Here is a 12844-nt window from a genome sequence, read left to right on the forward strand (position 1 = left end):
CAGAAGTCGCACGGTGCCAGATCAGGTGAATACGGTGGTTACGGAACGATATGGGTTAAGTTTTTGGTGTAAAAACCAAGAATTGTCTTTCCACAATTCCGGCCTTTTTAGGCGAATAGCGTTACACAAACGACGCATAACGTTCAAATAATATTCCTTGTTGACTGTTTGACCGGTTGGAAGGAATTCATAATGCACAACACCACGATAATCGAAGAAAACAGTCAACATGACCTTGATTTTTGAGCGACTTTGGCGCGATTTTTTTGGTCTCGGCTCGCTTTTGGCACGATATTCGCTCGATTGATCGGTTGTTTCGGGGTCGTAAGCATAGATCCAAGTCTTACGCCAGTCATAATGCGTTTCATGACACCTTGGTAGTCGGAAAGCATCGTTTCACACACTTCAACGCGACGCCTTTTTTCCAAAAAATTCAATGTTTTCGGTACCAGTCGAGATTTGACGCGCCTGAGGCCCAAAACATCCTTCAAAATGGTATTGGCTGATTCTTTCGATATACCAACTTCATCAGCAAGGTCTCTAATTGTTAATCGATGGTTTTTCAACACCAAATCTTTGATTTGTTGAACGTGAGCTTCGTCGGTTGAGGTTGATGGTCGCCCTGGACGCTCTTCGTCTTCGACACTTTCACGGCCGGCTTGGAACTCACTATACCACTTGTAAACATTTTTTTTGACATATCCTCATCACCAAAGGCTTTCTGCACCATCCTCAACGTATCCGCAGCAGAAAATTGATTCCGTAAACAAAATTTAATGCAAATTTTTTACTCAACAAATTTCGACATCGCAAAAAACGAAAAACTCACTTTTAGCAGCTCACAAAACGACACGTATCTCAAAAACTAATGAATATTTTGACATGAAATGTGACTGACAGTACTACCAACCTAAAAAAAATAATTCTCCAAATCCTTCGACGCGCGCAGTTTAAATTCAAATGTCACCTTATTTTTTGGGCACAGAGTATACTTTATAAGGTCTCCGACGCTTCCTTCTGGGTGTTACAAACTTCGTGGCAAACTAAATAATAAATATCATTTTTACTTGCCTGGATCACTTTGACAGAAACCTTCGAATAATGCTGATAACTTTAAAATAGGGAGGAGGTGATGGTTCCTGTCAAATTTCCAAAAAAAAATATTATTTTTTGTAGACGTGCATCGCCTTGCAGATCGAAGAATGTTAAATTATGCAAAATAAAAGTTTTGAAATAGTTTGTTTAAATATTTTTATTATTCTAACTTGTATACAAATATCATATTCAACTTAAAGCTAAACATATGTGGAATTAGACGGTAACAGGCATAAGGATAGGTTTGTAAGACTACTTGAGAGTATCAAAAGAAAGTCATAAATATAATAGAAAATAATATGCTTGCGTGAAAATCTTTTGTAAAAACCAAGCTAATTATATGTCCGATATGTGCTACAGACCTACATATCTCTTACCCAAATATTCTATAATTACATTTACTTATGCTAAATATTTATTTGTAGAGTTGTCATAGTGCTGCTGATATTGTTCACATTTTTCCATCCCAAACATCTGGCATGTTGAGCTCAACGCCGCACCTCTTATTGTCCCCAATACCACAAGGATAAAAGTGTGGCCACTTTTTGATTTGACGGTAAACATTGGCGCCCGGACTTTTTGAAACCTTTGTCTAGAAAGAAGATATTTCAATATTAAAATTTTTTTATTAAACTGGCAATGCAGTTGGTTCACGCAGTTTTAAAATGATTTAATAACATGTTGCAAATAGCTTATACTTTCGCTAATGAATTTGGCGTTAATATAGTAAATTGACAGCTTGTCTTACCTGGTTTTGCGCCACCAACTTGTAGCCCAGGTCAATGTACTTATTGGCGATAGCATAGGACAGTAGATATTGGGCCGCCTCCAACTGCTTTTGGCTTGGCTCGTAGCGTCCGTAATCACCCATAAACGTAACCGCCAAGGTGTCGTTCGCGTAAGTGTTCGCGTAGTCCCAACCACGTCCCACATAAATGTTGCCATCGTCTCCAACCTTTGAAATATTAGTGTTTTTTAGTAGTTATTGCAATATATAAATGGATAGAGCGAATTTTGTTATTATTTTGCTTGGTTAATCGATTATATCTTGTTTGTAGTATTTCCCTAGTTAGGAGTTGTGACAGTTTTCTGATCCAACATTAACGAGTTATTTAAAAGTGACGGTCAAAATAAAATTAACTATGTATGTATGTATAATACCAAAGTAACGGGTTGTGATTTAAAATTATTCGATATTCGCTTTCGACGAGTTGCTAAATTAAATGTTGCCAAAATAATTGTGTAATTACCGAAATTATTCGTTAAGCATATAATTAGTGATTAATGAAGCTACAAACAAAAAACCGCAAAAACACAACAACACTGTACAGAAAACCGTGCAAATTTCATTCACTTATTTTATGCCACTCACATAAAAATTCGCCTGAATGTCGGGTAAGTTTTTTTCCGCAATCGCCGAGTCTTGTATGGTACGCATTTTAATTGAGCATTTGTACACGGTTTCGCAAGGCTTCGACTGGACGCCAATGTGCGTTATGATGACATATGGTATCGGATGTTTTAGTGGTATTGTTAGGGTTTTCGACAACTCCGAGGCACCCCATTGCTCGCGGTCTATCACCAGATGTCCATTTCCTAAATTCGGAACTAAGATACTTAAAATAAAAATTTCTTCAAAATTATCATCAGGTACCGAGGTAAAAATATAAATATGCCTATACATGTTTTAATTTTCACAAGGGTTACTTATACGGAAAAACATGAACTACTGTAAATATGTGGCTTGGAACCAATCAAAATAATGTGATGATTATTGTAAATTAATATGAACAATGAGGAAATTTGCTTTTTTATATTGCGTAAATATTCATAATAAATTTCCACGCCAGTAATCTCGCGTCGGGTTTGGTTTTCCCAATATATTGTACTTACATGTGCCATGCTCATAGGTATTGCCAAACACTATGGGCCCGGGCTGCTGATTGTTGCTTTGCTGTATCTGTATGTAAATAATCACTACGGCCACAATTATAACAACAACAATGAGCAGCAACAGTAGCTTGGAGGATGTGGAAAGCTTTTGAAAAACTGAGGTGTTTACATTACTCGTATTTTGGTTGATTCCTAAGGAAAAAAACAGAGCGAAAGACAATTTTAGAGAGTTTGTTAGTTTGAGGAGAAGAAAATATTAGTTGAGATCATAAGGGGAAACAAACAATAATGTTTTTCTTTTTCAAATCATAAAAGCTGACAATATTTCGAAACCATGGTTTGGTTTTGTTGTTCAAAATTTAATAAAGAAATATTATTTTAACCTCCAATAAAACATTTTGTGGTTCTAAATCACTGTTTCGACACTTATACAGGTATGATGCTGACAGACATATTCGAAGATTTCGGCTGGAATTCGACCCGACTGTTGACTTAAGGGGTTATATACAGTTAGAATTTTCAAAAAATTTATTTTTTTATTTTCTTTTCTTAATGTACATATGTATATTTAAGAATACACAGAAAAAATTTCATATCGTTCTGAAAAATATTTTCGAAGTTACACGCAAATTTGAACAGGTGTTTCAGAGTACTTGGAAGAACAAGACCAAACTTTAAACTTGTTTTTCTCAAAGTGGTGCTTTCAAATTCGGTGACAAACTTAGCCGATTAGTCTCAAATATTAACACGAGATTCTTAAATATATTTTTTAGTAACTAAACGAAGATTTTTTCTCACCGATAAATATATTTTTTATAAACAATATAATTCTGTTAAAAAATCGATTTTTTTCATGGATACAGTGATTACCGCAAAACGTCGTTTTTGAGATGGAGATCAGCTGTAGTTCCTATCCAAATAAATATTTTTTACTAATACTAAATCTGAAAATATAGTTAAAAGAGCCCATAATATGTGTACAAATTTTTGGATCAATAAATACTTATTGGGTAGTCGAGTTTTTTCGTATTTTGTCAGTAGATGGTGTTGTTGGAGTCGTATATATCCAGTGCTACCAATCACATTGTGTCATATCATATATTGTTGGAAAGATTAGATTTTAAGCTTCATTTAAACAAAAATTAAATTAAACTCGGGGAAATTGGAAAAAAGTTGCAGCTGTTCAAACATGAGTGAAAATATTGAAGAAATTCGCTATATTTTGAAATTTTTGCATAAAAAAAGAAGAATGCCACGCAAACCACAGATCTAATTTGTGAAGTTTACGGAGACGATGCTGTATCAGTTCGAGTAGCACAACAAAGGTTTGCTCGGTTTCGTTCTGGAAATTTCGATGTGAAAGATGCACCTCGCTATGGTCTACCTATCGTTGAAAAGGTCGATGAAATTATGGACAAGATTGACCAGGACAGTCACATAAACAGCCATGACATCGCTAAGGAGCTTAGCATTCATCATCAAACGGTTTTAAATCATTTAAAAAAAGACTGCCTACAAAAAGAAGCTCGAACAGAAGCTACCACACGAATTGTCTGTGAAAAGTTTAATGGACCGAATTAACATCTGCGATTCTTTGCTGAAACGAAATAAAATCGAACCATTTCTGAAGCGAATGGTAACAGGAGACGAAAAGTGGATCAAATACGAAAATAATGTGCCAAAAAGATCTTGGCCCAAGTGTGGTGAAGCTCAACAAATGGTCGTAAAGCCAGGATTGACGGCTCGAAATGTTATGCTGAGTGTTTGGTGGGATTAGAAAGGAATCATCCACTATGAGCTGGTCGAACGATTGATTCTACATTTTACTGTCAACAACTGAAGAGATTGAAGCAAGAAATCGAAAAAACGGCCAGAACTAATCAACTGAAAGGGTTTCGCCTTCCATTAGGACAACGCTAGACCACACACATCTTTGATGACTCGGCAAAAACTGGGAGAGCTTGGCTGGGAAATTTTGATGCATCCACCATATAGCACCTTGTACCATCGGACTATCATCTGTTTCGGTCAATGCAGAAGTTGGCCTCAAGAGAAGCCTGTGAAAGTTACTTACCGCAGTTTTTCGCCAAGAAACCAGAAAAGTTGTACACTGATGGAATAATGTCTCTAGCGGAAAAATAGCAAAAAGTGGTCAACCAAAATGGTTTATATTTGGTCCATTAAAGTTCATTATAAATATAAAAAAAAAATAAATTGAAGTTTAATCAGAAATACGTAAAGACTTTATCAACTACCCAATATAAAGGTTTTCTCAGAAAAAATCTGGAAAATTCGCTTTTTTCGGTATTCTAACTGCGGGCCTCTCAACAAATGATATGGGTATAGATCACGTACTATTTTGCTCAAAATTGCAAAAAATTACCGCACCCTAATGCATATACTTAAGTGCATAAATGTTCAGTGCTTTAGAGGCATTCGAAAGGCGTATTTATTAAATATTCTCACATCAATATACAAGTACATACATTACTTGTATGTTTTATTAAAAATTAATTTAAAATTTGACAAATGCTGCGAAAATGATGTGTGCCTTTTTTGTGGCGGGGAATGCAATTGCTACGAGCTTTCAGCTGCGCAGTTGTGATTTTGCTTACAATTTCTAAAACATCGACAAACAATTAGTGAAAAATTAATTAAACTGGTACTAACGTCTTGTGGTGGCGGTTGCTGCAGGCGCTGAGGGAGCGTAGCGTTTGCGAGCTCTTTCCGAGTTCACTTTCAACAGCAGTTTCATTTTGTTTACGCATGGGGCGTTTCCGATAGGAAATTTATAAACTCAGCGTTATTTAGAACAACCGATCGGTTCCTTTCACATATATTTTGCGCTGCGCATAAACGTTGTATGTTGAATATTTCTCCGGTGCGCAACAAGTGGCAATATAAACGTGTTTTTGTTCAACTTTCCGCTGCTATTAATAAAAACGACATTTGTAATGTTTAAATTATTTTATTTCATTTTTATGATAATTGCACATGTATTCAAAATGTTAATTTTTAATTGTTATTTGTTTTCCCTGTTTAAATGCAATGACATGCAGTGCTAGCTGCCAGCAACTTTAGCACTCACTGTAACATGCACATTACTTGATAAGCTCTTTAGTATTTCCACATTCGTCATGTTTCAATACGAATGCGCGATTCGCAAAAGAAGTCAGTTCAACACCCATTACTCACATTCATTTCAAAATATGTGTGAGTAAGTGCATACAAATAAGAAACGCCCGCGACATGCCCGCCGGAAATGCTTAACGAACTTAAAGAAATGTAATGGGTTTAACCTGTTCAGCACCGATTTCTTTATGTCAAATAGAATGGTGGCTACAACTGCCAAATAATTTTTAAAATGTTGCTATTTTGTTTTCATTCCCTAATTTTGTGGAAGGCAAGCAAAAAATGTGTCTGTATCTACTAAACGGTCAGTTTGACTTGAAAAGTGCTGTGATTAATTGCCATGTTCAACTATGAAATCCAACACTTATTGAGATTACTTATTTTCCGAGAAATATGTGAAATAAGTCACTTTTTGCATTTCTTGCTTTAATTCGAAGAAATATTTATTTTTAAATGTAATGACTTGTAATGCTCATAAACTGACTGCTTGTGACTTCAGCTGCAGCTGTCATTCTAAAGTGTGGTGACTTTAGTAAGGTGGTGTCCTTGTACGGTGAGTTACAGTGTTCCTACAGGGACAACTCATTCGTTTCTTGCTACATAAAAAGCATTCAACTTTTTATCACACTTTACAAATTACATGCTGATTAAAGCGAAGAATGGGGCGTTTTAGAACTTCCACAGAGTATGTTATGTGACATGACTAATTGCCGAATGCCCAATATTTAATGTGACGTCACTAATAATTATTTATAGCACATATTTCTCACTCGTTTCAAACTGATTTCACTTTGTGTTTATATACAACGCTTTCTTTGCTCAAATTGCTTCCGTCTTATTGGCACACATTTTCGCTTTATTGTTGTTTGCATTGATTTCCAACAGTTTTATGACTTTCTGACAATAAAGACTACCGTGTTCGCCGCGATATTAATTATTTATGTTGAGAAAAAATTTGAAAACAATCGGCACGTCATTGTCGCGATTTGGCGTTATCAGCGGCATTCGTGTTCGTCACAATGCGCCGTCGTGAAACCGCATCAACAGCGCTCAGCGAATTTACTACTAAATGCGATTGTTGAATTTTCGAAAAACTTTACTCAAAAGTTGACAAATCGACCAATGAGCCGGAGAACCACTCGCCGGCGGATGGGCCAATAAGCAGCGCAGCAAGCAATCATCCAGCAAGCCAAGCGATTATCCGGCGAACTGGTCAAACAGTCAATTGGCGAGTTCGCCTCTCTGTGCCAATTGTGATATCACCTTTGTGATTTGCGTATGTGTCTGGCTGTGTGTGTGTGTGTGTGTGTGCGTGTGGCACTGCAGTGTTATTGAGGTACAATGTGATGGTTTATTTTCGCTGGGGAATCGTAAGAATATCCATTTAACGCTGGTGGCTATGTACAAGTGCGCGAGTAAATATGTAAGAAAGCGTAAAACTATTACATGAGGGGAGGGTAGGGGGAAGCAGTGAGTGGAAATCATTGTTTCTTGGTACGTTGACTCTGCCCGCTGTATGCAAGTAAGTAAGTGTGTACAACACGTATTTTTTCATTTTTACTCCTTCATTGTAAACGCTCATGTGCCGTTGTTGCGCTTATTCGAATATATGTACAATTGCGTATTTATCGGATTGTGTAAATAGTAAATTTATTGTGTATGATCGCATTAGGGTGATCCATTTCAGTATTTTAGTAATTGCATTGACTTTAGATCGCCTCTGAGGTTTGCGTTTAATTATAATGTCTTCACTATTATTTAGCATGTGCCATTCTTGACAAAACCAGTTAGTAAAAGTATAAAAACACTTATTTGCTAAAATTTTATTTATTATTTTTATATTATAAAATCATCGTGTTCACTTTGTATGAACCACCCTAATAATTCCAGTAACATACATATAGTTGTACACATGTATGTATATATGTGTTTATCGCAAAACATGCAATTGATGTGCCCATTAACGTGAAAAGATATAAACACTAGACTTTACGTTTTCTGAGTGTAATTAGTTCATAATTATTTTAAGCTTTCGACAGAATTAATAGCTAAGAGCTAATTCCCTCTCAAAGTCACACTTCTGATGATGATTAAAGGCATACTTCAAAGATGACTGCAAAGAAATTAATTTCCGTACGAAATTTAAGATTCACAAAGGCGACGGACATTTGGGCCAGCAATTTAATTTCTGTGACGTTATGAGCTTCGTATTCGAATCCGTTATGTACACCGTATATATGTAAATATAGGGTTGTCAAAAAAGTATTTTCGTATTTCTAAACAAAATTTTTATATTTATAATGTACTTTCATGAACCATGTACCATTTTGGTCGACCACGTTTTGCTATTTTCCGCTAGAGACACCATCCCATCAGTGAAAAACTTTCAGGTTTCTTGGCGAAAAACTGCGATAAGTAATTTTCACAGGCTTCTCTTGAAGCCAACTTTACTCCATTAAGGGAGATCTGCATTGACCGAAACAAATGGTAGTCCGATGGTACAAGGTCAAGGCTATATGGTGGATGCATCAAAACTTCCCAGTCAAGCTCTACCAGTTTTTGCCGAGTCATCAAAGATGTGTGTGGTCTAGCGTTGTCCTAATGGAAGGCGAAACCCTTTCGGTTGATCAGTTTTATCCATTTTTTCAATTATTTGCTTCAATTTCATCAGTTGTTGACAGTAAAATGTAGAATCAATCGTTCGACCAAGCAGGAGCAGCTCATAGTGGATGATTCCTATCCAATCCCACCAAACACTCAGCATAACCGTTCGAGGCGTCAATCCTGGCTTTACGACCGTTTGTTGAGCTTCACCGCGCTTGGACCATGATTTTTTTCGCACATTATTTTCCTATTTGATCCACTTTTCGTCTCCTGTTACCATTCGCTTCAGAAATGGTTCGATTTCATTTCGTTTCAGCAAAGAATCGCAGATGTTAATTTGGTCCTTTAAATTTTTCACAGACAATTTGTGTGCTAGCTTCTGTTCGAGCTTCTTTTTGTAGGCAGTCTTTTTTTAAATGATTCAAAACCGTTTGATGATGAATGCTAAGTTCCTTAGCGATGTCATGGCTGCTTATGTGACTGTCCTGGTCAATCTTGTCCATAATTTCATCGACCTTTTCAACGATAGGTAGACCATAGCGAGGTGCATCTTTCACATAGAAATTTCAAGAACGGAAGCGAGCGATCTATTATTGTACTACACGTACTGATTTACGTTTTGTCACAATGTGTACATGTGTATATACAAATATGTAGTACATATCGCTCATTTGCTGCAAGATCGGCATAAATCAAAAAACGTGATTTTTGAGTTAATGATGCAGAATTGTTCGTTATATCATACTTCATGTTGAGTGAAAAATTCATGTGAATACCTCTTATATGCTCCGCTTGTGAAGAGAATATGATTCCTGTTTTCCGTGTAAGGTTGGAGTCAGTTGAAAACTTTTAACGCGTTTTCTGGCAAATCGATTTTCTTGACTTATGCCGGTCTTGCAGCAAATGAGCGATATGCATATTCCGAATTTCTTGTTAGTAACGAGGAAACAAAGAAAAGTTACTCATACGCCAAGTTGGCAATTTTAGAAAATTGAAGCATAGCTAATTTCATTAATAAACAAAATTACAACGAAAAGGAAATAGTGTCAATAGCTTGGGTTAAAAATCTAAGTATTGTCTGGCCGCCAAGTTGGCAAATATATCGATTTTAAGTCACAATGTTTTAAAATAATCGATTGCTTGGAACTGTAGAAACCGCATGAAAAAGACGGTCTGGCGCTATATTTGCCAGAACACTGTTAAAAGTTTACCTCAAAATAGCAATGGAAATTTTTAGGTATTTTTAATTACATTGCAATTAGTAAAAAAATTTAAAATTCACAGCGGCAAGACGCTAGCAGTAAAATTTACAATGTTAAAAGTGTGAGCACTTGCTATTTGCATTTTCTATAAATGAACACGCTAGTACAAATTGGAAAGCAAATTTAGCCGCATTCAAATGATTTCAATTTTAGTTTGAAGCCAGCCATATAAACTAGTGCCAATTACTTTAGAATTATATTTGAAGTCTACTTACAAACTGGCAAGTGCGATTCTTTCCGAGAATTCGCCAGTAATAAATGCTGAACTATAATTACCGTGATGTCGTGATTCTGTGTATATACAATTGCATGCTTGAGTATATTTGAATAGGTCGTGATATATTTTTATTAATAACTTTTAATTGAAAACTAATTCCCTGGTGAAATTTACTAATCTTAATAGTTATTAAATGGTTTCTTTGTTTACACATAATGGGTAGTCGAAAAAGTCTTTTCGTATTTTGTCATAGATGTCGTTGCAGTCGTATATCTCCAATGCTACCAATCAGATTTTGTCATACCATACAGTGTTGGAAAGGTGAGTTTAACCCTTTCGTGAGATATTTACCAGCGCAATTTTAAATACCCTTAAAGTCTTAAATTGCTCTAAAAACGGTATAAAGTTTACAAAAAAAAAAAAGGGGCGAATCAGAAGTGACATTGTAAACATTTGTTTTATTTCCGAGCACGAAACTTAGAGGAACATAGGTAAATATGAAAAAGGTTATTTGAATTCAGCAGTACTTTACATTTTTATGCAGGTGTTCAAAAATGAGTGAAAATAAGGAAGAAATTCGCTATATTTTGAAATTTTTGTATAAAAAGGGAAGAATGCCACGCAAGCCACCAATAAAATTTGTGAAGTTTGTGGAGACGATGCTGTATCAGTTTATCAGTTCGTGTAGCACAACAATAATTCGCTCGCTTCCATTCTGGAATTTTCAAAAATTTCCATTTACATTGACGAAAGTTTTACACTGATGGAATAATGTCTCTAGCGAAAAATGGCAAAAATTGGTCGAACAAAATAGTACATATTTGTTTATTTATTTATTATTATAAATATAAAAAAAAAATTATACTTTGATTAGAAATACGAAGAGACCTTTTCGACTATCCAATATATGTAAAAATGTTTGGATCAATAAATTTAACAGTTTTCTCAGAAAAAAATTGTAAAAAATTTGTTTTTTTCGACCTTCTAACTCTATATAACCCCTTAAACTAAAACCTACTGTTACAATGTTTTCCTAATATTTGCCTCTTACACACATTTCAACTTTCATCACACATGTCCATACATAAGTATGTACATTTATCTTTACATACATGTGTATGTAGATGTAAACAACCAAACAAAGCAAACAAAGTCTCCAAAAAGCTCGAAAATTCCGAAACCTCTTCAGGAGCATGGAAAAAAATATGAGCTTTTAAGTGCATAATAATTACCTCCACCCGCTTGCGTCGATCGCGCTTCCACTGTAGCATCCATATATTGGTATATCGTTACGGGACCCTGATATTGGGTCATGGGCCCTATAACGACATCGGACGAATTAGATAAGTTTATCACACTCGAAGGCTGAATCGCCGGATTTGCGAATATGTTTTGTGGTATCGCTGCTGGAATTTTCAAAAATTTCCATTTACATTGGAGTTTTACTGATGGAATAATGTCTCTATTCACTGGATGACCGGGACTGTTTCCAGAAAAAAATTGTAAAAAATTTGTTTTTTTCGACCTTCTAACTCTATATAACCCCTTAAACTAAAACCTACTGTTACAATGTAGACTCCATAGCGCGTTATTTGCTGTAGACTCCATAGCGCGTTATTTGCTGCAGAGGTGAGTGGATTGTGATTGTTCGCTGAGCGGACACTTGCTCGATCCTCATCCATTTTTTGTTAGTTTTTGGTTAAATATTATTTTAAATACTTTACTTCATACACACCCTGATATATATTATTATTAATTTATTGCGTACAACGTATGGTTTCATCACATTTTATCACATAACATCAACAAGTGAGTAAACAAGATGGATTGTGACAAGATCTATACGCGCTAGCTTACAAACCGGTTGTTTAACTACACGCGCTGTGTTTCGAAGTCATGTCCGGCTTTGTTGCTTTCAGAACTCGAACTGTGGATCATGCTGAGCTTACTTTCCGTCTGCACTCAGATCAACGCGGACTTCTCTGTTGATCATGGAGAGAATTTATCCAATACAAGCTTAAAGTAGATAGCTGGCATACATATGTATGTAGATATCGCACTTGTTTGAGTACGAGCGCATATGATCCATCCATCTTATGTGAGTGAAATAAAAGTGCGTTTATTAACGTCGTTTGTTTTAGTGGGGAGAAACCCTACGTCTTCATCAAGAAAATTAAAAAATTTAATTATACCCTGAACAGGGTCGTGGACCCCATGAAACATAAATATAAGAGATCAGCATTACGAGCAGCGCCGTTTTAGTCATAGCCGTCCGTCTGCCTGCATATACGCGAGTTATCGATGTGAAATATTACACATGTCTTTTTCTCCCCAAGCAGCTGTCGACGTATAGCATAAAGTGCATATATCAACTGAACGATCAAAATCAAGTTCTTGTAGTATATAAAAGATTTTTATTTGAGGAGAAGACATCTTGGGAAATTGATTTGCCCAAGTAACGATACATTCACCGAACAAATTATTTAGATCGGGCCACTATACCATATAGCTCTCATATAAACTGAGTGATCAAAATCAAGTTCTTGTATAGAAACTATTTTATGTATATGTGAAGGGTATATTGGTTCGGTGCAACTCTCAACGTTTTTTTTGTTCGACATTTATGTATATGTATACTATT

The 12844-nt window shown here is 35.8% G+C and overlaps 1 protein-coding gene across 4 annotated transcripts; it reads right to left on the reverse strand.

Moving 5' to 3' along the window:
* Window positions 1-1234: 1234 nt before the first annotated feature.
* LOC126761382 (peptidoglycan-recognition protein LA) lies at window positions 1235-12143 on the reverse strand. 4 transcript variants are annotated; one of them, XM_050477492.1, is made up of 6 exons: window positions 11799-12143; window positions 11436-11694; window positions 2989-3180; window positions 2468-2703; window positions 1844-2050; window positions 1235-1687 (listed from the first exon to the last, which is right to left on the reverse strand). In XM_050477492.1, exons 1-6 carry the CDS (start codon window positions 11883-11885, stop codon window positions 1547-1549), a joined length of 1122 nt encoding a protein of 373 aa, XP_050333449.1. In that variant the 5' UTR covers window positions 11886-12143; the 3' UTR covers window positions 1235-1546. The 4 variants fall into 4 exon arrangements, with proteins under 4 accessions (XP_050333449.1, XP_050333448.1, XP_050333446.1 ...); XM_050477491.1 differs by lacking the exons at window positions 11436-11694; window positions 11799-12143 and adding exons at window positions 5659-5918; window positions 7035-7190; XM_050477489.1 differs by lacking the exons at window positions 11436-11694; window positions 11799-12143 and adding exons at window positions 5659-5918; window positions 6891-7190.
* Window positions 12144-12844: the final 701 nt, after the last annotated feature.

The sequence above is a fragment of the Bactrocera neohumeralis genome, chromosome 6, assembly GCF_024586455.1.
Source record: "Bactrocera neohumeralis isolate Rockhampton chromosome 6, APGP_CSIRO_Bneo_wtdbg2-racon-allhic-juicebox.fasta_v2, whole genome shotgun sequence".
NCBI classification, from domain to species: domain Eukaryota; kingdom Metazoa; phylum Arthropoda; class Insecta; order Diptera; family Tephritidae; genus Bactrocera; species Bactrocera neohumeralis.

What these genes read in the sequence shown, in the direction of transcription:
- LOC126761382 (XM_050477492.1), bottom strand. Translation starts at nt 11,885, where the DNA reads ATGGATGAGGATCGAGCAAGTGTCCGCTCAGCGAACAATCACAATCCA. An exon ending in ACGCGCTATGGAGTCTACAG is followed by an intron (nt 11,695 to 11,798) that starts CAAATAACGCGC and finishes CAATTTTTTTCT; the next exon opens with GGAAACAGTCCCGGTCATCC. An exon ending in AGTTGGTGGCGCAAAACCAG is followed by an intron (nt 1,688 to 1,843) that starts GTAAGACAAGCT and finishes TCTTCTTTCTAG; the next exon opens with ACAAAGGTTTCAAAAAGTCC.